At 53.8% G+C, this 25645-nt stretch overlaps 1 protein-coding gene across 1 annotated transcript; it reads right to left on the bottom strand.

Annotated features, from left to right (window-relative positions):
- Window positions 1–2795: 2795 nt before the first annotated feature.
- Gprc5b (G protein-coupled receptor class C group 5 member B) lies at window positions 2796–22372 on the bottom strand. The gene is made up of 4 exons (XM_046434832.2): window positions 22218–22372; window positions 11983–13013; window positions 4050–4186; window positions 2796–2886 (listed from the first exon to the last, which is right to left on the bottom strand). The coding sequence occupies exons 2-4, from the start codon at window positions 12986–12988 to the stop codon at window positions 2842–2844; spliced, it is 1188 nt and encodes a 395-aa protein (XP_046290788.1). The 5' UTR covers window positions 12989–13013; window positions 22218–22372; the 3' UTR covers window positions 2796–2841.
- Between the last annotated feature and the right edge of the window lie 3273 nt (window positions 22373–25645).

Genomic DNA, 25645 nt, shown 5'->3' with positions numbered 1-25645 from the left:
AACACCCATAAGCTGGTATAATCATTGCATCCTTGGATTATAAAAGCCACTATGCCCCCTTTTAGCTTGGGGTTTGGCCCAAGGCATTCCACCCAGCCTTGGCCAACCTAGAAAAACATCCAGCGTGCCCTTGATCAGTGTCCTGTCGGCACCTGTGCCCCAAACGGGCACCGGTCACCCAACTTCCAACACCAGACCTTAATCCTGGAAACACTCAGAACTCACAGGACTCCCCAGTTTGTAACGTTCTCGATACTCATTCCCTTATACCCACCCTCCATCTCTAGCGGGGGACATCTAGGGCAGAATGACAATTTTCCGTTCAGTGAGAGGACAAGAGTGGATGTTACAGTCCCAAAGCGGTTTCTAACTGGACAGGGGACTTGTGCTTACAATTAGGGATTATTCACAGCTGCTGCCTCGGGGCCCTTCCCCCAAACAAGTCCTGGTTGCGTGAACGGATCTTCAACAGAGGTGCCTTCCATCCTGGGTTTAAACCTCGGTGAGCCAAGATGCCTCTTGGCACTCTCCAGGTGAATTCTGGAGAAGACAGCCAACTCTCCCTCCTGCCCTCACCCCCATCTCTGCCCCATCCTAAGAACATCCAGCCCACCTTGAGCCTTAGAGCCAAAATAAAACAAAACCCAAAGCGCAATAACCTATCAGGAATTTTAAAAGGGAGGAAAGTCTCATTAAGTGAGGATTCCTGCAGCCAAAAATGGTTCTGTTTTCATGGTGCGGAAACTCGACTTTGCACCTGATAGCCATTTCTGCTGTGCTCACCTTTATACGCGTGGACAAGAGAGAACTTAGAAAAGGAGATGGTGTGAACTCCTCCCTTTTGCAAGGGGGGGCTCTTGCAGACCGTGTCACTGATGGTATCAGAAAGCTCCAAAGGACTCCAGAGATCGGGGATGAGCCACCATCTCCTGGCACGAGAATGTGTAACGCTGTCGTTTTTCACTGGACTGGACCGAGGCGTTCAGAGGCTGATTTATTTGCAGGATGCTCGGGGTCTGCATGCATCACCGCCTGCCCCACTGAGCCCCTAGCTTCTTCCCCTCCCACCCGTCGCCCAGGCTCCAAGTTTCTCAGCCCACCCAATGGTGGTCCTCGAGCAGAGAGGACTGGAGTCTGGTTTCCTAGAAGCAAGCACATGCTTTGGGCAGGGCAGGTGGGTGCTTCCGGGAGGCCCAGGAAGGACCGACATCGTCTGCCATGTTTCCCGGCCCCATGCACGGTTAACACAGGAGAGGTACTAGCTGCAGGTACCACTTGCAGGAGGGCCACCCAGGGATGGCCAGCTTGGCCTTAGTTCCCCAGTGGTCTGCAGGGATGGGATAGCGGGGTGAAGAGTGGGGAGGGGACACAGCAGAGACTAGGGCCTTGAGAAAAACCAGGTTTATTAAATCATAGTCAGCTCAGGGGTACTGGCTCATGAAGAGGTCAGCCCCACCCCCACCCCCACACACTGACCTTTTCCGTTTTCTTAAAAGGTTAAAGGCTTAAGGGTAATTTTATAGAAAAAGTGACGTAGAGATTACAGTATATGCAGAAGGCCCATCCTCATTTATACATTCCATGCCGTCAGGTTAAAACTCTTGGCTTTGAACCGTTGCCGGCCAAACAGTGCAGAGAACATGGGCTTTTTAAAGGCCCGGATGTTTGCAATGCAAAATAACAAAGGAATGACTTGCTCAGGACAGATGGAAACCATGACAGAAACAAGGGGCTGTGAAGAGAGCCATTTTCATGGAGCCTGCAGAAAACCAAGATAGGAATGTCCCCCACACCCTCCCAAAGCAGCAAGAAACCCTCCCGTGATTCACTCTGCCCTGGAACCTTCTCCAAATCCACAGGAAAGACCCAACAAGTCACTGCTTGCCACGCAGCCAGACCCGCTCTCTCTCCATCTAGTGGGCAGCCCTGGGGAGCCCTGCCAGGCGACATCACTGGGGGAAAACCTGCTGGGGGCCGGCCTTCCAAACTGCTTCCTGCTTTAAGCTGTTTGCCCCATTGAAGTTTTGGAAAATGAATGTGGGAATAAAACTGGGAAAGGGCTTGGCGGGGCACCCATAAGTGCAGGAAGACAGAGATGACGGAGGCCGGGAGGGAGGGGTGGCTGTCCCTAGCCAGAGTATTTCTATGACTCTACAAGGAGGACGTGGGGCTTGTTCTCTTGCCCTTGGCTCTAGGGCAAGAGGCCCATAGAAGGAACTAAATGTGGTGGTTCCTTCAAGGCCTGGAGAGTCTCCTTTTCTTTGGCACATGCCAGGGCCCCTCCACCACTAGTGGCCATAAAGCTCCCCCCCACGATTTGTTTGGGCCTCGCCTTGGAATCAACCCTCAGCCTCCTTAATTCCCCTGATATGTGAAAACCACCAGGCCAGCCAGGGATTGGGCTCCATGAGTCATCCTCAAGGTCAAGGTCATCTCCAAGAGGCTACCTGGGGCCCAGAGCTTGCCAGGGAGGGAAATGGGGTAGGGCCCCCTTAAGCAACCCATATCAGCCTGGCCCCAAGGGTGGAGCAGGCTCCCCAGCCACATTGGATGAGCCTAGTACTATTTGCAATTAGCTTGGCTTTAGTGTGCGGGGACTGAGGCTGCTCAGCATGACCAGGGCGTCTGTGTGTGTGGCGGGGGCGGGGTGGGCAGTCAGTGTTAGCTTTTCAGGTCATCAGTGTTCACATGTACATGAGATCCCCTTGCCCAGGACTCCAGCTCTCCTGGCTGAGAGGCGGCCTTGTTCGGCTACTGTTACTGATTTCTCCCTCAAGAAAGACACGGCCAGGGAATGAAATTGGTAAGAGAGATTCTTATTCTCTGGAACTTAAAAGTCGTTCACCAGAGGTGTCTTCCGGTGTGAGATGGCGGAGCAGTTGGGATCTGTAATAACATAAGGATAACACACTGAGAACTCCGTGCTTTGCAAAGTCAACGTCAGACACCGATGTGCTCACAACGTGCCAAAGGTAAGTGACCTCGATTTCTCCCCAGATGGGCCAAATAAAACCAAGCAAAGCAGCAACCTGCGTGGGCTGTGCTTCTCGGATTCTGGTTGTGACCATCTAGCCCTAAGGCATTTGTTTCTTTAATCCTTGAAGGATCCAGGAGGGCTTATGAGCAACCAATAGGACCTTTTCTAACCAAATTATAACACACAGGCCATTTTGTGAGTCGAGCTTTTCTCGGCATGGGACAGGAAAACAGCCCAGGAGATGGTGGGGGGTGTTACAATGTCAATCTGTGATTCTATCTGAGCATGTTCCAAACCAACACAGACCGAACCCTAGCACATATTCAAGGTCAGGAAAACCAAAGTCCCCTCGAGAGGTCAAGATCATCCCTGACTCCCATTAAAAAAAAAGAAGAGATTATGGAATCAGCACGTGAAATAAAGGATGGAAATCCAATTTACACAAGTAAACTGGCTCAGCGTCATTTCTGAGAAGCATGTAGCTATGTTTGGAAATTAAACATGGGGATGAGAGCATGTCTTTGGATTGTGGAGAAACAGCGATGTCATTCCACGGAGGCGAATGGAAAGGGTGGCAATTCTGCTGCGGGTCTGTTTGGCATCAGAGAGCGAACCTGCTTCTGTCGGAGGGACACATGGCCATCAACTCCGTTCCTTAAGATGTCCCTTAGGGAGCTGGGGTGGGGAAACTGGTACACAGCTGGGGCACGAGGGCAGAGGTGCGACCGGGGGGACTTAGTCTAGCAAAACCTGAGGGGGCTTTGTCTTGGTGGGCTTGTCCTTCAAGTCAACCTCCCAGGGAGAAGGCTGGGGGCGGTGTTAGTGGAAACCAAAGAATCCACTGGATACTAGAGCCCCAAGAACAGGTCCTCTTCCAGATGAATCTAGAGGTGGTTAACTAGGTACAGGTGGATTTCCAGTGTGTGCAGAAAGGTGGGGAGAGGGAGAGGAGAACGGCGGCACTACATGCGCTTAGCTGCCAGGGACATCCAGAGAAGGGTGCCCCGTGGAAGCTGCTCCCACACCCCAAGCTCTCGGGCTTCCTGCCCAAACATCACATCTTGATACTTACGGTGCCACCATTGAGCACAACGGCCATCTCGGTTGGCTGGTACACGTTGCTTCTGAAGGGTGCGCTGGGTCTCTTCCCCAGGCTGCCGCTGGGTCTCTTCCCCAGGCTGCCATTGGAAAATCCCGCTGTCCGGAGAGCTGAGGGGGGAGGGGAGGGAGCCATTGGCAGTCCGACAACACCAAAAAAAGAAAAAAGAAAAGAGACACAATTTTGTTTTTTACTCTTGCATCAACAACAGCGCTCTGGGCACCCCCACCCAGCCACCGCATAGCCCCGCCCCTTTGTCACAAGCTGATTCAAAACAAGTCACAAAGGGGCTTTGTTCTCAGGAGCCTGACCCCTCTCAGTGGGTTGGGAAGTTTGTAGAGTCCAGGGTTCAGGCTATGGGGGGAAGGGGGCTCCAGGGTTGACCCTTGACCCATCCCTCACACAGGGCCCCTGCAGGCCTTGGGTGACAAGCCCCTCTGCAGCCCTCAGGTCTCCTTTGACAAAAGAGCTCCTCTCCTCACTGCAGAATACCACTCATGACAGGGGCAATGTCACACCATTCAGAAATGGTCACTGCTTCTGGATCCACACAGAGGTAGGAACCGCCAAGAACACAGCCATATTGTCACCATTGGCAAGCGGCTGTCCCCAGAGATCTGAAACAATGATGACAATATAAGGTAGCACTTTTTACCTCTGAAAGGTGGTTAAATGGTGTTCTCTGCTGTACTTGTAAGGGAGTCAAATTTCCTTGTTGGGAAAGAAATACCAAATTAATGGAGGGACCCCAGATGCCTATTGCTAAGTGAAAGAGGCCAGTCTGTCAAAGCTCACACTGGGGAACTCCATCTGCATCATGTTCTGCAAAAGGCAAAACTATAGACAGTAAAAGATTACTGGTTGTCGGGTTGGTGTGGGGTGAGGGATGAAGAGGAGGTGTGTGGGCATTTCAGTGCCGTGACACTATTCTGTATGATACCACTGGGTGGACACATGCCATGATGTGCTTTGTCAAAACCCACAGATCTGTATAATACAAAGAGTGAGGTCTAATTAAAATTTGGACTGTATGGCTGGGATGCACGCGGCTCAGTGGTAGAGCACTTGCCTAGCATGTGCAAGGCCTGGGCTGCCCCCCGGCACCACACACAGCTAATAATCATGTACTCATGTCGCCTTATCAACTGCAGTAAATATGTGACTCATGCAGGTTGAGATGATTTTGTTTTCCATAAACTTAAAACGAGGCTGGGTGTAGCTCAGTGGTAGAGCACTCGCCTCGTATGTATGAGGTCCCAGGTTTGATCACTAGCACTTGCAGAAAAAAAGGAGAAAAAAAAGAAAAGGAAAAACTATATAACATAATCAAATTGCCAGATGGGTCTTCATCTTCTTCATTTTCATTGAAAGTACTAAATTGGCTTTGCTAAAAGAGACTTAGGGCACAGGGTGTGGCTCGGTGGTAGAGCATTTGCCTAGCATATTCCTAGGCTCCACCCCATAGGCCCCCTGGATTGAACTCAGGGGCACTTAACCACTGAGCCACATCCCCAGCCCTGTGTGTGTGTGTGTGTGTATTTTAGACAGACAGGGTCTTGCTAAATTGTTTAAGGCCTTGCTGAACTGCTGAAGCTGGTTTTGAGCTCTCAATCCTCCTGCCTCAGCCTCCCAAGACCTGCTGGGATTACAGGTGTGCATCACTGTGCCCAGCCTGAGTTTTTTTTTTTTTTTTTTAATTACTTGGGGGCAGGTTCTAGAATCAGCCTAGTTATCCTTCATAGATTACCAACCAGGAGCCAGGCACTGTCATATATACATGACAAAATTTACATATATATATATATATATATATACACACACACACACACATATATATTCATTTCATTTTCTTAGCATTACATTTTCATAGCATGATAGGTACTTATACTCTTACTTTACTCAGGGCACAGAGGGGTTAAGTAACTTGCTCAAGGTTACATAGCAAGTAAGGGGCAGACTAGCATTCAAACTCTACAGAGAGTCTGGGTTCATAACTATCACACCACACTGGCTCCAGATACTATGTGTTTAATCACACTTTATTACTTAGAAATAACTTGAATTAAGTGATGCTAGGGACAACTCAGCCCAGACTGGGCCAAAAAAAAAAAAAAAAAAAATGGAAGCAGGAAAACTTCTGGCGTTGGCAGCTCCAGGCCTTGGAGCAACTCATTACACATGCTGCTGGGCAAGAAGCTGCCCTTCCTGGGAGGTGTCCATGAGATGGCTGGGGAGCAGCACCCAAGTGGGACATGGTCTATGCCGTTCCCAACTCCTAGCCTAGGCCTGCCTGGGGAGAGGGAAGGCCAACACAGCTTTCCTTGTAATGCAGAGACCCAGCAGCTGCGGCTGGGAACTTGGCCTCCAAACACATTCTCTTCACAGAAACAAAGGCGTGACTCTGCTGTCGTCTGTGGGGTGCCTTGGCCAGAGGGGCCCTCTCTCTAGTGGCTACTTGTGGTTCCTCCGCTGATGAATAGCCCTCCTAACATTCTAGCCCCCTCAGTGCCGGCTACAACAGCCTTCTCCCAGGCCTCAGTGTGGCCACGGGACTTAGGTTTGGCCAATCAGGGCTTCCCATCTCCCTGAACACGCTGATTGGTTCAAGGGAAAGGCATTCGTGTCCAATAGAAATTAACTCTGGGATTTTGCTCAAGTCTCCTGGGAAATGTCCCCCTTTTCCACCCCTTTGGAGTTGTGGGCGGCCATGACCCCAAATAGCCAGATGGAGACAGACCAAATCTTGTCATAACTTGAGTCTCCAGAATCTAACCATTCCCGGAGCCTGTTGCCCAGTACATTTGGCTTGTTTAATGCTTTAGCCTATTCAAATTGGATTTGTTTTAATTACTTGCAACTAATTTCAAAAGGCCTGACTAATGCACAGTCGATTCATTCATCCCAGGCCACATCCGAAAAGCAAGCAGTGCTCTCCCATAAGGGGGTCCCTGCAGGAATCAGAGCTCATAAGTCAAATGCCAGCCTTTTCTCCTGTAGACCCTGCAAGCGAGGCCCTGCCACCAAAGTCAACTCAGGATCTTCCACCAGGAAGCAAAGGGTTAGTTTATTTATGTATCTTTGTGGTTCTGGGGATCAAACCAAGGGCTTTGCAGTGTTAGGCAAGTGCTCTATCATTGAGCTGCATCCCCAGCCAAAGAGTCAGTTTAAATAGCCCTTGGTCCTAATGAGACTCTAGAGCCCAAAGTCCTAACAGAAGAAAATACTTTTCTTTTTAGCTCCTTTGGAAGGTGAACATTTAATATGCCTTGTTAAAGCTTTCTAAGATGTGATCCAAGATGCTACACCCCCCATTTTTACCTTTTATTGCATATCTGTGCCTTGTTGATACTTATTAATAAACCCCAGGCTGGTGAAGTTGTATATATCTGGGGCTCTCTTGGGAGGAAAGGAGATATGTGATGAGGCTGCTGGGGCTTGGCCAAGCCACAGTACAGCCTGATGAATTCCCTCCCATCTCCCGGCACTTCAGGGAAGGACTGAGTCTCAAGGGAGCCTGAAAAGCTGCAGGCTTTCAGGTGCTAAGAGAAACAGGGTCAACTGCAGCTCCTGGGGACTGGCTAGTCTGAGACCCAAGGGCTCAAGGGTAAAGGGCCCTCATGGGGCCAGGTTCCTAAAATACAAACTGGCTGAAGTCAGCACTGGAGATACCAACAGCTGCTCCTACTGTGGCAAGAGAGCGTGCCCAGATGGACCCTAGCCAGCCAAGCAAGAGTTTCTAGAATAAAGGCCTTCCCAGCCAGGACTCCAGCTCACTCTCTGGGAGAGCTTTCTGAGGGAACTGGCTTTGCCTGAGGCCTGTCATGCCTGGTCTCCCGTGAAATATGGTGGAAGACACATTTGGGATGATCCAAAAGAGGGCCACTAAAAAACAAATTCTGACTACACCCAGAAGGGTGCTAAAGGCTTGTGTGTGCGGGCGCAGGGGTGCGGATGGGGGTGGCTGTCATGCAGTTATCAAGTGGGGGACAGTAAATCAGTCTGCTTTTCCGGGGTGCCATCCGATTTGAAGGGCCTGGTGTGCCAGCCATGGCCGGGCACGAGTGGCGAATGGGTATAATCCCAGCCGTTGGAGAGGAACTATTTTGCAAGGAGTTAATTGACCCAAAGCAGAAAGATGAAGGGTAAGGATGTCTACTGCAGCACCGCGGAGAGGTGTAGGCGAGCAGGACATTGACCCGTCGAAGACCAGAAGAGTAAATCAGGGCGCCTGATGGGAACTGCCTCTGCTGACCTTTGGAGAGGCCCTCCCAACACTGACGGAGGTGGGGACGAGACCACCACCGCTTCGTCCAGTGGTTTCAACCTGGTTCCGTCTTAGCCTCACTTGGCGAGCTTGAAAAATACCCAATTCCTAACTCAGACTTAATCGGATGGAGGCTGCAGGCGTTGGTCACTTTCTTCGACAGTCCAGGTGCTGGCGACGCGCAGCCTGGCTAAGAGCCGCTCTGTCCTAATGTGGTGCGGGGGGGGGGGGGAGTAGATGTACAGCGCTGCGCCCTGAGAGATGTTTGGCAAGGCGGGAACCAACCTTCGGGAGTAGCTCTTTTGGGGAAGTGGGGATTTTAGCAACTTCTCTTATTTTTACCTCCATGAATCTTTTCTGATTCTACACAATTCTTGCTGCTCCTCTACCATCAGAAAGAAAAAAAGCATTTTTGTTATGGAAAAGAGACATATGGGCCCAGGGGATGTAGCCCAGTTGGCAGAGTGCTTGCCTGGCATGCACAAGGCCCTGGGTTCAATCCCCAGCATCACACACACACACACACACACACACACACACACACACAGGCGTATGGAAGGACAACCTGTTTTTGGCTTTGGACCACCTCCAAACAGATGGGATGTGAAACACATGGGGCTGGGGGTATGGTATCTCCCAGACCCTCCATTGCCCCCGTGTTAGCCCTGGCACTGTTGCCACCGACCTGAGCCCCAGGTCCCTTAATCTCTGGATCTTCTGTGGATATGAATTACCGGCTACATTTTTACAAGAAATAGTACCATGGGATTCCAAAAATTAGTTTTTCCCCCCTCCCTGTTCTGCTATGTTGAATTTACACATGTTGCCTGATGTCCCCAGGACCTCGGTTTCCGACTCTGTAAAATGGGTCTGACAATCCTCCTATTTCCAAAAATACAGAGCCGCCCTGATGTGTCATTGAGATGAGACACTAACATGCTTTAAGAGGAAGGTACTTTTGTGGCAGAGTAGGCAAGCATGTGGGCTCTGTCAGGAGGCCCGGGCTCAAGCCCTGGTTCTGCCTCTTGCACAAGTCACTTAGCCTGTCTGTGCCTCAGTTTCCTGCCTGCAAAAAAGACCTCATGGTGTTACTGTAGAGACGAAATGAGATGGACCACTGAAATGCTCAGAATGGTGCCTGGCACACAGTGAAGTGGGGCTGTCCTGGCTTTTATTTTATTTATTTTTTGGCACTGGCGATTAAACCCAGGTGCGCCTAACCACTGAGCAACATCCCCAGCCCTTTTTTATATTTTAATTAGGGACAGGGTCTCTAAGTTGCTGAGGCTGACCTTGAACTCATGATCCTCCTGCCTCAGCCTCCCAAGCCCCTGGATTATAGGTGTGCGCCACCGCCACCGTACCCGGCTGTCCTTGCTTTTAAGGGCCCAGAAATTTGGGTAGTGCTGGCTTTACTGCAAGAAGGTCAAACCAACACATTCAACAACACTGGGTCATGACCTCCTGGGGAGTCACAGACGCCTTTGAGAATCTAACAAGGCAACAGACCAGTTCTCCAGGAAAACTTGACTGCATGAGTTTTCACCCATTTCAGTTCTTGCTTTCTTGGAGTCCAGGGGTCTCAGATAAAGAGGATCCTCTCTCCCAGAGGAGCCAGCAAAGTGGTGGCTCTACAGGACCCCAGGAACTGGTTAGCCTCCTGGCCTCTGCCCACCACCTTCCCTGAAGGGGTCAGCTGCATCCTGACCCCATCTTCTCCAGCATCCCAGGGAGCGGTCCCCAACCTGGGCCAACACTGCCCTCCCTGCTGCATCTTTCCAGACACAGCTTCCTTCTGGACAAGAAGAAAGCAGCTTGGATAAGGGTCACCTAACAACCTGCAGCCCTATCCAGAGGTGGCCACAGGTGTTCCCTCTTGTGGGTTCAGCCAGGGCAAGGGGCGTAGAGAAAGGGGGACACAGTCAGGTGGGACAGAGGAAGGTGGGTGGCCTTGAAGGAACTGCTGGCTCAGTGTGCTTCCTCCTGCTTGCAGGGGACAGACAGGTGGGCATGGTGCTGGATGCAGGGAGGTTGACCCCGTGTTATGACTGTGCCCCAGTTAGCAGGGAACATCAAGAGGGAGCCCTGACAATCCGGAATGGGCCAGTGCCTGGCTGTGTGTCCATGGCACAGGTTCCTAGCACTTCCCTCTGTTCATTCATCTCCAGGGTGGAGACGCTGACAGAGCCAACCTCCTCCCGACTGAAGGGTAGGACAGGCTCAAGTCAGGGCGGTGCCTAGCAGGTCTGTGCCCGCCGCCCAGGCAAAGTCATGGTGGTTGCTGTTCTTATCTGTTGTTATTAATGTTGTAGCCCCAAGGCATCTTCAGGTACCGGAGGAAAGGTCATTTTATTTCATCTCAAGTGCTGGGGACCTAGCCAACCCCCTTCAAGTAATAGTTCTAAGGGACACCTCTCAAGCATTGATGGCAGGTCCCTGGGGTACCTGTATGGCATCCCCAGGACTCCTATGACCTCACCTTTGAACTCAGCTGTAGGAGAGTTTTAGGTTCCCAAATGAGATCACCTCAGGTCCCACCAAATCTGTTTTTCTGCCTTGGGATCTGGTGGAATTTGTTCAGCCCATTCACCAGGAGTGATGGTGGATGATAAGGACCCTGGGAAATGGGAGGTGTCGGTGATGGATGCCCCAGCCTCCTGTCCTTCCAGGACTGGTTCAGGGACCCATTTTACACTCAGAGGCCCGGTTCTCCATGGCGGCCATCAGATCATCAATGCCCTTGGTGTGGGCGTCTGACTCTCCCTGCCCACCCCCCTTGCATGGTCCCCACCCAAGTAAACCACTCACATCCAAGCCCTTCTCTCAAATTCCACTCTCAGGGAACTCAACTGAGATGCACATACAACCTGCCAGGTACCAGGGGAGACTGGTGCTCAGTGGTGGTACTTCCCATGATGGCTGCACAAGGTACATTTTTCTTATTGTTTCTATTTCACAGAGGAGAAAAACTGAGGCTCAGAGAGGTGATGTAATTTGCTCAAAGCTGCACACTGAGAAGTGGTAAAGCCAGGATTTGAACTTAGACATGGAACTTCAGGGCCCAAACCTGAACACTCCTGGTGACTGAGGTAGGGGAAGGGGCAGGAACATTTCCCCCCCAATGGTGTCCTGCATCCATCAAGAACAGGGGTTGCACCCTCAAAACGCTTCTGGGGAGCCAGGGAATTCATGTGAATGTGGTATGGTGGCGGGTCAGGAGCCTGGCAGGGGGCAGAGAGCACTGAGCAGCAGGTGACCCCCATCTTGGTGCAGTCACCCCTCGGGAAGGGTGAGAGGTAGAGCCTTGGGAAGGTCAGTCCCGTGTTGCCAGATCCAATTTTTTTCTTTGCAGTGATGGGAAATCAAACCCAGGGCCTCCTGCATAGCCCCAGACCCTGACTTTTCAAAAGAAGCCAGAAAGCTGAATTTTTGTGATATCATGAGTAAGACATTGGTAGGGGAGACAAAACAGCTAAATTAAAAATCCATCTTTAAGCCAGTGTGGGCCCAGGGGCCAATGTCGGGGATTATTCTGCTCTGCTAGGACGGCGCCCAGGTCTGGGGCTACCTATCTCCATCGGTAAGCGTCTTTGTGGTAGAAATGACCTGAGGTCCTACCCCACCTAGCTCTGCCCCTTCTACCTGCATTGTGCTCGTCCATGGAGAAGGCCTTGTTCTCCATGTAGGTCCGCGACAGGTGCACGTCCTCCTCGAACGCCGTCTCCCGCATTCTGGGCTGAGACGTGTCAAAGTAGTTGGGTGGGTTTTCCTGCAGGGGCGGGAGAAGGGCGCAGTGGATCTCGGGGATGGCGTGGAAGATGATGAAGACCCAGCCGTTGGCCGCCAGCGCGATGGCCAGGGTGGGGTCACTCCAGCTGTCTGCGTGCTCTATCATGGCGTTGCCGAAGAGGTACATGGTTATCCAGGTCACCCAGATGAGCACGGACAGGAAGGATGTGATGAGGACCAAGACCCCGTTCAGCTTCCACCTGAGGAACTTGCCACACAGCGTGAAGAAGGCCTGGGCCAGGGTGACCACGAGCAGGACCATGTCGTAGATGAGGGCCATCACGAAGTCCATGGGCTCGTAGGCGCAGGCCGGCTTCGAGTCCCGCAGCACCGTCAGACCCAGCCACTCAGTGGCGATGATGACCTGCACCAGCATCAGGCACAGCGCCAGGCCCACCAGCTGCCAGCCTGGCGGGCTCGTGCCCTGGCGCACCAGCCTCCGGATGCGCCACGTCTGGCAGAGCAGGCAGGAGAAGCACAGCGCAAAGAGGACCCCCCAGAGGAAGCGGCGCATTGAGCAGATGGTCTCGTCCATCCGGATGATGAAGGCGAAGGTCAGTCCAAAGAGGCCCAGGGTCCCCAGGAGGAAGAGGAAGTAGAGGCACACGGGCCTCCTTTTCTCCACGTCCTTGATGAAGGGCAGCCTCACCAGGAGGATGAGCATCAGGAGCAGTGTGATCAGGGCGCCCGCCCCGGCCACTGCCTCCACCACGATGCCCCAGATGGCGTCCAGGTCGCACAGGGACACGTACTGAGGGAGGAGGTCCAGCCCACAGCCCCGGGACGTGCTGGAGTTCTCAGAGGCCACGGAGGTGATCACCATGAGCAGGAGGAGGACGAGTACCTGGTGGGTTCTCATCTTTCTCTCTGGCACCAGGAACGTTCTAGAAAAGGCAGGGGGTTGGGGAGGAAGATAAGTTCATTGTGAGGTTCCCGTTCTCCTGACTTCTTGAAGAAGACCCACCGTATCTCAAACCTTGGCCCACGTGGTGCCCTTGAGACACATGGGTAAAGTGTTGCCAGTCCCCCCTTGTGGGGGGACTCCGCCTGCCACCTGCACCCCCTGTGTCTCGAACAGCCGTGAATCATTGTCACTCGTGGCTGGAGGGCCAGGTGGGAGGGGGACTCACCTTCCCTGTACACTCTTTGTATTCTTTAAATGTGATATTCTGCACCACATCTAACCTCCTCAAAAATAGGGGACTACAACGAAATTTCAAGAGACGGCGGGGGGCCAGGCGCCGTGCTGGGAGGTCAAGGATGGCACACATTGGCCCCTTTCCTGCTCAGTACCCACAGCCAACAATCCCCGACCCCACTCCAGCCAAAAACTGGGCCCATCTGAGCCTCACAATGCCTCATCATGAGTCGGGTCCTATTGTGACCTCCATTTTACAGGTGACCCAACAGGGTGCCCAGAAGGTGATACTGGCACCAGGTCACTCAACCCAACTCCTAGAAGCAACCCCTCTCAGAAGTTCCCCAGCATTGGGGACGGTCCAGTCACTCCTCCTGTACCCATGGACTCGGCCCTCCCCAGATGGAGGCTATGGGGAAAGTGCGCAGACGTTTGTTCTTGTTACTGTCCCCTAGGTGACGTGGTGTGACACCTGTTTACATTGTGTCAGGCACTGTGAGTAATTTAGGGAGAACTGAGGGTGCGGATAGCGGCCTAGGCCCCAGGAGAGGGATTGGAGGGAGCCCTAGATGTTGGTATTGCAGACACTGGGAACTGTGGCAGCTTCTGTGGGTACCGAGGGGGACTGGCCACTGGAAAGGAGCCGTCGTCCTTGCCCTCCCCCCCCCCCCCGCTTCTTGCTCCCTCCAACACCCCATCTTCCTCCTCTAAGGGTTTCTGCAGGATCTGCCCTTCATTCCCCCCAGTGGGTCTCTCCCTGGGAGGCCTGCAGGATCCTCCCACCCTCTCTCACCCCAGGCCAGCTGGACCCCACAGGCCAGCCTCCGGCAGGGCCTTAACTCCAGTCTCCTCTTGCCCTCTGGCCTCCTCTGCTTGGGCAGGGAAAGCTGCTCCTTCTATATGCCAGGCTCTGCTTGAAAGCCTTCGGCTGAGACCTGGGTCAAGGTCACCTCCCCTTGTCTCTCCAGCAGCTTCTGATCTACTTCCTTCTCAGTTTAATTGTAACTGCCTTTTTTGGTTTTGGTCTGTTTCAAACTTTCCTTCCCCCTCTCTTCTCTTCCTCTGCTGAAAGATGTGGCAGGGCTGGGACATTCTCTCCTGCTCTTGGGCTTTCTCAACTTTGGCATGATCGGCACTTGGGCTGGTCATGCTTGGTTGTGGGGGCCTTGTCCTATGTGGCGTAGGATGTCCAGTAGCAGCCCCGCCTCTGCACACTAGATGCCAGTAGCATGTCCCCTCTTCCAATTGTGACCGTCAATCCAAGACGTCTCTAGACACTGCTAAATGTCCCCTGGCAAGGGCGGGGGGATTTACAGGATGAGGACCACTGTCCAAAACTACACTACCTGGCAAGAAGGAGTGCTCAGCAAACCCTGAGGGAACGTGACTTAGTCTGTCTCTCTGCCACAGCTGCCTGCTTTTGAAAGGGGCCTGGTCATGAGACAGCCGGAGCCAGCACATCTGTGCTCGATGCTCATTCCCAGCCAGCTGGACCCCCGTCCTCGGCTGAGCCCACACGTGGGGTTGTAACTGGCCGTGTTCTCCACAGCATCCGCCTGTCCCCAGGGCTTCTTAAGTAAATGCAGCATCGACCCCTCTCTCTCTGCTCCTGGACGGAGATCCCAGGGGCATCTCAGATCCTGCCTTGGCCGTGAGGCCATTGACTGGCATCAATTATTGATGCTGCTAAAGGAGGCAGTGCCTGGGGTGGCGGGATCACCTCCTTTGCCTACAAATGAGAGAAGGCAAGCTCCAAGCAGGCGGCAGCAGGCGGGAGGGACTCCTTAGATAAGCATCCCGGCCTCCCGCCCAGGCAAAGGCAGGGTGAGGACCACCGGCCGGCATCCATTTGCTGGAGCCCGGCCACAGCCATTTAGGTTGTGTCCACACGTGCAGCCTGTGCAGTGACTGGCTGGAGTGACTCTCAGTCCTTTACATGGATCCACTTAAAACCCAACACATTAAAATACTTCTCTCCTGACGTTTCAAAACTTCGCGCTGGCGTGACACCCTGCACCCTCGCTGGGCATATCCCAATGTCCCTCGGCAGAAACATCATCCGAGACAGAAATGCAGATCTCGAGGTCTGGGATCATGCTGGGAATTAAAATTTAAAAACTGGATCTGTCAGAAGCAAGTGCCACCAGTCCCCGACAGGGTAAAGGGGCCCTGGGGTGGATCTCACCAATGACATCTCATCATGGCAAACTTGACTAAGAGAGTCCCAACCAAAACACTCAGGCAGCCTCTGTGGGGTCTTGACCACCACCCCTCCCTCAATGCCTCCTACCCACGTACCCCTAGGCCAGGGGGGTCTCAACCAGGGACAATTTGCCATGGGACAGTTGGCAACATTCTGGGACATTTTCACTTGTCACAATTGGGGACAGGAGCCCAACTGGATACGTGGACAGAGACTATGGATGCTGCTGATGACACACAATGCAAAGAGCAAACCCCGCCACATAGAATCATCCAGGCTAGAAAGCCAACAGTGCCAAGGCTGGGAAAACTGGTTTAGATGGGAGCAGAGCAGGGGGGAAGACGGCAGCCAGCCGGGCCCCAGCCTCAGGCCTGCACCCCAAGGCCCTTCCTTGCAAGAAGAACATGGCCGTCTCTAACTGTGTCTGCTTACGGTCTCAGGAGAGGTCCTCCTCTTTCCAGGTCTGGCTGTGGATGGGACTTGGTTTCCCCAGCTCCTCCCTCCTCCTCCTGCTCCCCGCTGGGCCTTGAAGCCACAACAGGAAGCCTGCAGAGATGATGGGAGCACCATCATGGCGCCTGCGCTACCGAAACCGTGCAGAGTGTTCACGGCTGTGACCCCGGACACCAGTTCCTGCCTCCTGGCTGACACAGGAAATGGATACACTCTTGCTTTCTGCTTCCATTCCTGCAGGTGGAACCCACTCCTCTTTCCGGGACAGCCGTTGTTTATGTTGCCCGGCGTCCATTCTCCCATTTCTGGGAAGAGCTCCTGAGCTTTCTTTGGAGAAGCTGCCTTGGACGTCTGACCCAGGTCTGGTCAATCAGCCCCTCGGTCCTCCCCATTGGCCACACTGACTGGTTCACAGGAAGGCAGATGGCCTGAGCCAGACCTGTGGGAATCAACCCTAGGATTTTGGTTGGCGTTAACTGGAAAGAGAGCTTCTCTTGTGCTGGCTGATAAGATAGAGGGACAGAGACCCGACGCTGGAGAAGGATACATTTTCCATCACGGGGAGAGAGCGGGTATGAGCTCACCCAGAGGAAATAGCTAAGTAAAGCACCCGAGTCCTGCCGCCTTCTCCCACAGCTGGAGCCTATCGGACGGGTGAAGCCGTAGCTGCTTCCCCAGGGCAAACTAAGCCAATTGGAACTGGGATCCTGTCACTGGTCAAGTCCTCAAATTCCCCCACTTCAATCAGCCCCCTTTCCCCAGGAAGTCCTCCCTAGTCAAAGTCTAAGTGCGTAGGTGAAACTGAAGGCAACCGGGAGCTGAGGAGGATGTCCATGAGGTGACAGCCACCCCACGCGACGGAACAAGGTGTTCCCCCGGAAGCCAAGGCCACTGGCTCATCTAGGATTTCCAGGGGTTTCCACATCATGGACAACTATGGTCCCTGCTGACTGTTCTGGCACCCTCCTGTGCACACTACCCTTGCTCCTTAATTCCCGGGGATCTAGGGAACATCCCTTCGGGGTGAGCGCTTGATTGCCTCCATTTTACAGGAGATAACGCTGTGGTACAGGGAGGTCAGTGGCTTGTCCAAGGTCATCCTTGGACAAAGGTGGAGCCCAGAGGCGAACAACGGTACCACTGTTCCTGGGCTCTTTCTGTAGACCAGGGCTTTAGAGAGTGTCCCTTGGGGGAGACTTTTACTGGCCAGTGAATCTAAGTGAGTTTCTCCTGGCCCCCACCGCACTGGGCCAGCTCTGTGGACCACTGGCTTTCTAGCATGCATCACGATTTTCCATTATTTTATTTTTTTGCTCTTTTGATCTCTTCCTCCCCGCTGCAGTCCAGGCTCTGGGCTGTTTTGTTCCGGCGCTCAGTCGCTGAGTGAGTGAATTCATAAAAGCCATCTCTAACCCTACCGTCACCTTGCAAGGGTGGGTGTTCATGCCCAATTATTTGATCACAGGATGCCCACAGCAGCAGTGCCCGGGAGCTCATTAGAAAAATAGATTCTCAGGGGTGGGTACAGCTTCCACAGCCCTGCAGGCCAGGCTTGGGCACACTGAGGCAGGGTGCACAGGGACACGACAGCAGGGGGCCATCTCCTTTCTTCCGCTTCACCAGCCCCTGCGCCAGACCAAGCAGTCAGTGCCCTCTCCCAGGTGCACGTGACCACCACCAGGTGAGCCCCCATCCTGGTAAATTAGCCACCTGGTGTCTCTCGCCTGCAACAATCAGGCAGCTCTGCAGAAAGCCCCCAACAGAACAAAACCAGATTAGAGGTTTCAAGGCAGCTCCAGGCTGGCTGGCTGGGAGGCCAGGAATACTAGGCAACAAATCCGTGGGATGAGGGCGGGGGGCTCCTCCAAAGGAGTAATGAATAAATGTGAACGAGGCAAGATTCGGCTCACATACTAATTACTTTTGCTGCCAGCCAGGCTCCCAGAAATGTGACTCATTCAGATGTTCTTAAATATACGGCACAATCCACACACACACACACACACACACACACACATAGGCGGCAGGCAGAGGCTGGAAAGAATGCAGGCAGGATCCCTCATGTGAGGACAGCAAGGTCTGCCCGGGTTCTCCAGCCCTGCTCCTTCCAGCGTGCTGTGAACCTCACAGCCAGACCGCCCAGTTTCAAATCCTGCCCCTGGGCTGCGGGTGCAGCTCAGTGGTAGAGGCTTGCCTGGCATGTAGGAGGCCCCGGGGTTCCACTTCCAGCACCACAAAAACAACCAACCAAACAAAAACCAAAACAAGACCCCCAAGACCTGGCACTGTCTTGTGCCGCTTGCTAGCGCCCTGCGACTCTGGGTAGCTGACTTAGTCTTTCTTGCCTCAGTTGCTTCATCTGCAAAATGGGGGTGACGCTAGTGCCTATCTTGTGGGGTTGTTGGTGAGGCTTAAGATAATTAATAGTTAGGACTTAGGATAGCAGTTAACATGGGGCAAGCACTATATAAAAAATATGTTAAGCAAATAAAAAAGATGGGCAAATACTGGCTTGTCAAAGCAGCGAATTCTTCCGAAACCGATTTCCTAGGAGGGGCAGTTGCCATGGAGACGGAGATGGAAGAGGCTCCCAGGGAGTTTGTCCAGTGCTGGTTTCCAAACTCCCCAGCACACACTAAGCAAAGAGGTCTCGAGGTGGCATGAAGAGCAGATGCCTCTGAGGGTGGTCTACCCAGAGGAACCCCAGAAGCTCCTGTTCCCCCTCAGCAGCTGCTCTAAGCAGGAGCCTTGCTGTGAGGGGAGGACCCAAGGCCAGCCTGGGGGCCCTGAAACCCTAAGTCCCTCTTGCAGAGGCAAAGCGGGGACTCCAGCAGACCAGACAGTAGCCCTTCTCCCAGGACCCAGGATCCCCTTCTTCCCACCCACCCGTGAGACCTGAGAACCAAAACCCACTCTGGAACACCCCATTCTGACCTTGCCTGGGCTAGACTGCTCTCTGCAAGGGTCTGCAGGACTTTTATCCTACACCCAGGGTCCCCTCCCTGTGCCTGGCAGGTCAGAGGCATCCCAACTCCACCCTCTCTAAAGATGGGGGAGGCACTGGAACTGGCAAGGGAAAGAGAAAATAAGCAGGTGTGTGTGTGTGTGTGTGTGTGTGTGTGTGTGTGTTGGGGGGGAGCTTTCCTAGCCCTGGGCATATTTAATAGTTCAGTACCCAGATGAATACCTGGCACAGTTTCCAGTCCCTTCAGACTCCAGGAGAGTGGAAGACCTCAGTGGGAGGGAGGCCAGAAGAGGGGAATGTGACCGAACTCTGTGACATTGGGCATTACTTAACCTCTCTGAGCCTCAGTCTCTTTGTCTATGAAACAGGATTCACCGAACAACCTTCATTAAGCTGATATGAAAAGTACCGGAAAATTACTGGGCTTGGGGCCTGGCACAGAGGAAGCGAGGGGTATCTGCTTCTTAAAAAGATTCTCGATTTCCAGTTTCTTGTTGGGACAAGGAAGGTAAAGAGGTAAAGGGACTTGGCCAGAGGCTTACTGGAATTTACAGGCCAAGGTGGCACTAGAACCCATTTTTTTCCCCCAAGACCTTGACCCCCCAAGGCCTTTCCATTGCACCCTGTTCTGACCCTCCCCCATGTCTGGCAGATGCCCAGGAAGGGGCTGTGGAGGAACCAGTCTCCCCACCACCCCAGCATCACACGGTGTCCCTGCCCACTCCCACTGGGACCCACGGTGACTTCCTGCTTGGCTGGATTAAACAGTTACAAGGTTTCCTGACATTAAGCTCTTTCCCAGATCCCACAGTCCCCGCCTCTGATATCTTTTCCAAGTTACGCGATCTCCTAATCTTCATTTCCCAACGCGGACTAGACCCGGGGCTGTTTGGGAGGGCTCTGTGAGGGGGGCTAGTTGGGCTGGGGGGGGGGATTTGCAAGAACAAGCTCTATGAATATGCAAAGCAGCTCCCAGCCTCTAAATAAAAGCAATCATTTAAATGCAAATTGCATCCTTGGCTGCGAGTTCCACAGTGGACCGTTCCTCTAGGGCTGTAATTCCAAGAAGAAAATGTGACTAAGTCCCAACCCCAGAAGAAGCTCTGGGCAGGAAGTTCTGGTGAGGATGGGTAAGAACTGCTACAAAGTGAGGAGTGGGTCTCCACAGCTCAGGCACACCTTCAGTTGGCTCACAGGGCTGGCCAGGGTCAAAGTGGTCCCCACAGACGGCACAGAGTCCCTGGAGGCGCCCTGTGCCTTGGGAGCTGTCATCTGTGGGTCTCCTTGTCTAGGTCAAGGGAGCTTTGAAAGCTCAGATCCTGTGGCTCTGCGCTCGGAACCCTTTGCTCAGACCTCTGCGCTGAGACTTCACTAGCCCAAACAGAATAAGCCCTTTTCCACTGCTGCAAAGATGGTGATCTGGCTGGTGCCCGCCACTCCGCCACTCCCCCACCCCCACCCCAAATCTGCCTCCTTGCTCCAGCCACTGGGGCCTTTGTTGAGCTACTCCAAGCCTCAGCCTGGTTCAGTCTTTCCCCCAAATCTCCTTTCTGATGGTGGGCCCCCATTTTGCTGGGCTCCACTTAAATGTCACTTGTCAGAAGTCTTCTCATGTACACCCTTGTCACTTTCTTTACATCACTCTGTCTTATTTTCTGAGCAGCCCTGTGGCGAGACTGTGTGGTATCTATTTGCCATTCCTGTTTTCTTCGTTTCTCTTTACTGGCCCCTTCAGTCTTCCGCCTCCCCCCCCCCCCGGCCCCCAATAAAAGCAAGAGCCAGTCCCTTTTACACCCTGTTCTGGGACCAGAACATTTGTTGAAATTAAAAAATAATAATAACCCATATCGATTTCTAGCTTATGTTTCTAAAAAAACTGTGCCTCTTGCTGCCTGGGCCCCAAACGGCGAGTCCTTCCTCCTCGCATCTCCTCCCCCTCCAACTCAACTGACCCCTTTTCACTAAGAGCAGAGAACGGTTTGGAAACAATGTTCACTCCACAGTTTGGATAGAAAACTGGGAGGGCTCCCAACCAACAGATGCCGATTTGCATTCTATTTACATGCCATTTGCATGCAGTTTAACTGAAGTCTGGCTACTCCCGAAAGCCCCTAGTCCCCACCGAAGAAACTTCTGAAAAACGTTCCTTGGCTGAAGCGCCCGGGATTTTGTGCCAGGCCCCTCCCCCACCTCTCTTGTCGTTGCAGAGACCCCCCCCCCCCGGTGCTTCCTGGGCTCTGCTCAGGTGCCCCCCATCTTGGCGCAGTCGGACAGCCAATGTGGCGCGTGTGCTGGGGCCCCAAGCGGGGAGGATGCTGCCCGCCACACTCCAGGGGCCTTTGTCCGCGTTCCAAGGAGCCGCCCCCTTAGCGAACCCGGGACAAGGAAGAAGGAATCGGCGAGGCCTGGGTGTGACAGAGCAAGGGCTGGGGAAGGAGTCCGCTGCACTGAAGCGTCGCTGGGGCAAGGTCGCCGCGCCCCTCCAGGGCTGGTCAAGCCATTCCCCGGGGCGAAGCCTGGTGAGGGCTCAGGCCGTGCTCTGGCCTATCCGCCCAGGCAGGAGGGATACCGGGATGTGTGGGGTCTCCATGGAGCTGGGAGTCCATGTCCCCCCATAAGTGGGGACACAGCACAGGGTTAGTCCTTATCTCTAGCTTGGTCGACCTCTCTCAGAGGCCAAGTGCCCCGCGTCTGGAACGGAAACTACCCCCCTTCATTGTATGCAGCCTCCCCCCATTTGTCCCCCAGCCTCAGATCTTGGCTCGGTCGCTTTCCCCTGCCCTCTCCCCGCCCCCGCCCTTGCCCAGCAGTGCGCGGCCACCGCCGGCTACGAGATTGGCCCCCAGGCCCTGCGGCAGGTGCCTCTGGCTGCTCGCCCCCCAAGTCTGGCCCTTGCTCTCTGGGCTCTATCCTGTCCATAGTCATCCCCGACCCGCCTGCCACGCGACCCCCGGGTCCTCTCCAAGGTTCTGCTCACACGAGTCACTCGGGCACGCCAGGACTGCCTTACATCCCAGCTGCCTTTACCTGAGGTCACCCCAGACCCTCCCCAGAGACTTGATCCCCAGTTGGAGTGGGAGCAGGTCCCCCTCCCCGATAAAGGTCCCCAGCCCCTCCTCCCCCGCCCCGCCCTCTGCGGCTCCTCTTCCGCCGCACTGTGGTTCCCCTCACCCGAATCCCACATCTCCCCCCACCCCGCAGATTAACCCCAGGAGGGGAGTTAGAAAAGCACACGACGAGGACCCCCGCAGTCTTCCCAAGCCTAAGGCGGGAAAAGTTTCTGGGGTCCCCGCAGCGCCCTCCATTGTGTCGCCGCGGCTCGCACTCACCGACCCCCGCGGCCCCGCAGCGCCGACTCTCCAGTTGGCCCTCGGCCGGAGTCACATCTCTGCAGCGCGGTGGCGGCCCCCGCTCCGCGCGCACGCCCGCCTGCCGATCCAGCCTCACTGCATTGCCCTAGCGAGCGGCTGCCGCGCGAGGCGCCCCCTGGCCCGGCCCGCGCTGCTGCAGCGACCGCGGCCCCGCCCCCGCCCCCGGCCGGCTCCGCCCCTGGCCCCCAAGCCCCGCCCCTGGCCCCCGCGGGCTGTTGGGTGCGAGTCCTGGCGCTGTCAGTGAGCACCCAGGGGGGCAAGCTCTCTGTTCCTTGCCCAAAGCGCTGAGATCACCCCCAGAGTCCGGCGTCCCCAATGCGAAGACATTGCCCCACAGCCACAGTGCACCCATAAACCGTACGGACGCGCCATTCTCCAAGTTGATCCATTTGCAGAAACATCTCCCAACACACACACACACACATACACACACACACACACACACACACCTCTGGGGCATACTCCCACAGGGGCCCTGGGGCAGGGGCCTTCTCCTGCCGGGTATACATTCCAATGTGGGTTCGTAAGCAGTGACTTTCCCACAACGCACCAGCACCGGGTCCAGGACGCAGAGAGGATCTTGCCGCGCGTTCCAAAGTCACCGCCGCCCGGGTATACATCTAGGCACACACGCAGCTCGGACTCCTCTAGGGGGGTCCCTACTGAGCACACTCCCTGCCCTCCTCTACCCTGCTCCCACAGGTCCTTGCCCTTTTACTCAACTAAGCTCAACACGCATAGCCTTGTCCACTCCAAACACCCCCCCCACACACACACACGTCAACATGGTGCACCCCTCACGTGGGTCGTACGCAGGATTCCTACCGCCACCACCGCGCACATCACCCACGTACGTACGCACGCGTCCACCACTCTCCCCAGCGCACATTTTCAGAGGTTCTAGCCTCCAGCTGTGAGATTCGCAGACGGAGGGCACAACCAGGACACGTGTCCACTGGACTGCTGGGACCTCTGTGAAGAGGGGGTCCATGGCAACCTCCAACCTCGGCACTTAATCCCCTCCTCGTTCACCGGGCGGTCTGGGGTTGGCATCCCCCGGACCAGGCTGGCGGAGTGTGTGTGTGTGTGTGTGTGTGTGTGTGTGTGCGCGCGCGCGCGTATGTGTGTCTGAGCTTCAGTACTGGTTCCCTGGGTGACCTTCGGATCTGCAAGCTGGGGCTTGTCTCAGATGGTTCTTTCTGGGGACAAAAAATGGGTCGTTGAGAGTCACCCTTTTCTCTCCATTCTTGATTTCTCAGGGTGAAACCACCCTTCCTAATCCCAGCCACAAAATATATGAAGACACAACAGGGAGATGACCGCACCTCCGCGGCAGGCGGGCTGAAAAATAACACTCCTTCCAGGGATGGTTATAGTCTCTGAGTTTTGGGGACCACTGACCTTCCGAAATACCCCCAACCCTTCTGGCTGCCAGTTCCATCATCTCCAAGCCAGTTTTCTCCCAGTCAGGTCATGTGTCCCTTAGGTAAGCATTTCCACGAATACCTTTTATTTTTAAGGAAAAAATGGAAAGGCAGACCTCTTCCCTCTCCCCCGAATTTGCTAAAATCGCTTATTGTGAACGCCTAGAATACTGTCTGGCATACAGCTGGCGCTCATCAAGCATTTGCAGAGTACTCCCGCCAGACTGCGGAACTGGAAAGTGGATGGCCACTGCCACCTGGTGGTGTCCAGTGGAACTGGCCTCGAGATCCTTCTGTAAACGTGGGCGGGTTGGGTCCTGATCTGTAAAAGGGAGATTGTTTTAATAGTACACTCCTGTTGGTAAACACGGGGCACAGGTCAAGTGCTTCGTGCAGGGATCTGATATGTGGAAATTTCTTAGCATGAGTTGATTAATATGATAGTGATGGTTATATCCGTTTTCTGGGTTCATTTCAGAGGGATTCTGATGGCTTTGGCTGCTGCTGCTACTTGGAGAGCAAAGAGTGAAACTGAAGTAGAATGAGAGGCAGGGCATCTTTCCCTCTCTCCCTAAAATGTTCAAAGACCCGTGGAAGATGACAGTGTCCACGATGATAGCTAGCATTTTACACAGTGCTCGCTGTATGCAAGGAGTTGTTCTAAGTACTTTAAATCTTTTAACTTATTTAATTGCCCTAGCAATCCTTTTGGTCAAATATCATTATTTGCCCCATTTTACCGATGAAGACCCTGAGGCCCAGAGGGGTTCAGTACAGGCCAAGTTCATCAGCCAGCAGAACTGGGATCCAATCCAGGTGTCTGGCTCTCGTTCTCATCCAGTAGCTAAACTGGTGTCATTGGCTGTAAGGTCAGACATCCCTCACCCTTTGCCCCCCACAGAGGTCTCTGGAGGGCTTGCTGCATGTCCAGCCTTGGAGAGTGGCCCCGTGGCTACGGAGCACTTTACATGTGATTGGTATTTTTATTTCCTTTCAGTTAATTTAAATTCAAAGAGCTGCATGTGGCCAGTGGCTACTGTTTACACAGCACACCCCTAAGCTGGATGAGGACAAAACCCCAAACCCATGTCCTTTGTTCATCCTTAGGTTACCAAAGTCCTAGGGCAAAGGCCTGAGATCCAGGGACCCCAGTAGACCAGACTTGGCCACCTGTCCCTGTATGCCAATCAAAGAGGGCAAGTGGCTATGAAGGGCAGGAAAGGAAATTTAAGCAGTGTGGCCTCACTGGGAAGAAGAGGTGACCAAAGATCTGTCTTCAAGGGGCTGACAGGAACCTTGAGGTTTTATAGAAAAAGACCCTGGTTGGGAGCTAGCTCTACCTGGAGGATTAGATCGGCTTGGTCAGGTGATGGTGTGGGAGCTCTGGGAAGGTCATTATCACTTCAGGGGACAATTCGGTTCCCAACACGAGATGATTGCTCCTAATGCTTAAGGGGCAATGTAGGTTCCTTCATGGGGTAATTGCTCCTGCTGGGGGTGGGGCAGTTCAGCTGCGGGTGATCTATTCATCAAGGCTCCCTGTTGCATGGGAGTAAGTTTGAGTTGCTTGTCCTAAAGATGCTGATCAATCAGACCTGTGGTTCCTGGAATCCAAGAAAACTGCAGGAGAAAGTGACTCCGAAGGTCGGGGGGCAGGGGGGAGGTGGAAAGGCAATTGTGCCTGAGTCCTCCTGTGACCTGTACAGGGAAGGACTCACTGAATATTGGTTGACTAAAAGAAATCAAACCCCAGCCTTGCCAACCCTCTAAGGTGTGTCTATTCCATGTTCAGGCCTTTCACGACCCTCTTTCTGTTAGTGAATCAGTAGGTCATTTCCCAGAGGGATTTGCTGCTCCTGGCTTTGAAGTGGCCAGTCCATTCTGGTGGATCATTGTACTTAAATCACGGGACTTTCGGTAGGTGTCTCTTGTTTTGCACCTGACAAAACCGTGATTTGGTGT

The sequence above is a fragment of the Marmota monax genome, unplaced genomic scaffold (assembly GCF_021218885.2).
Source record: "Marmota monax isolate L192 unplaced genomic scaffold, Marmota_monax_Labrador192_F-V1.1 WCK01_AAM20220418_F8-fsc00035, whole genome shotgun sequence".
Lineage (NCBI taxonomy): Eukaryota > Metazoa > Chordata > Mammalia > Rodentia > Sciuridae > Marmota > Marmota monax.
This window is presented reverse-complemented; position numbering and strand designations above follow the sequence as displayed.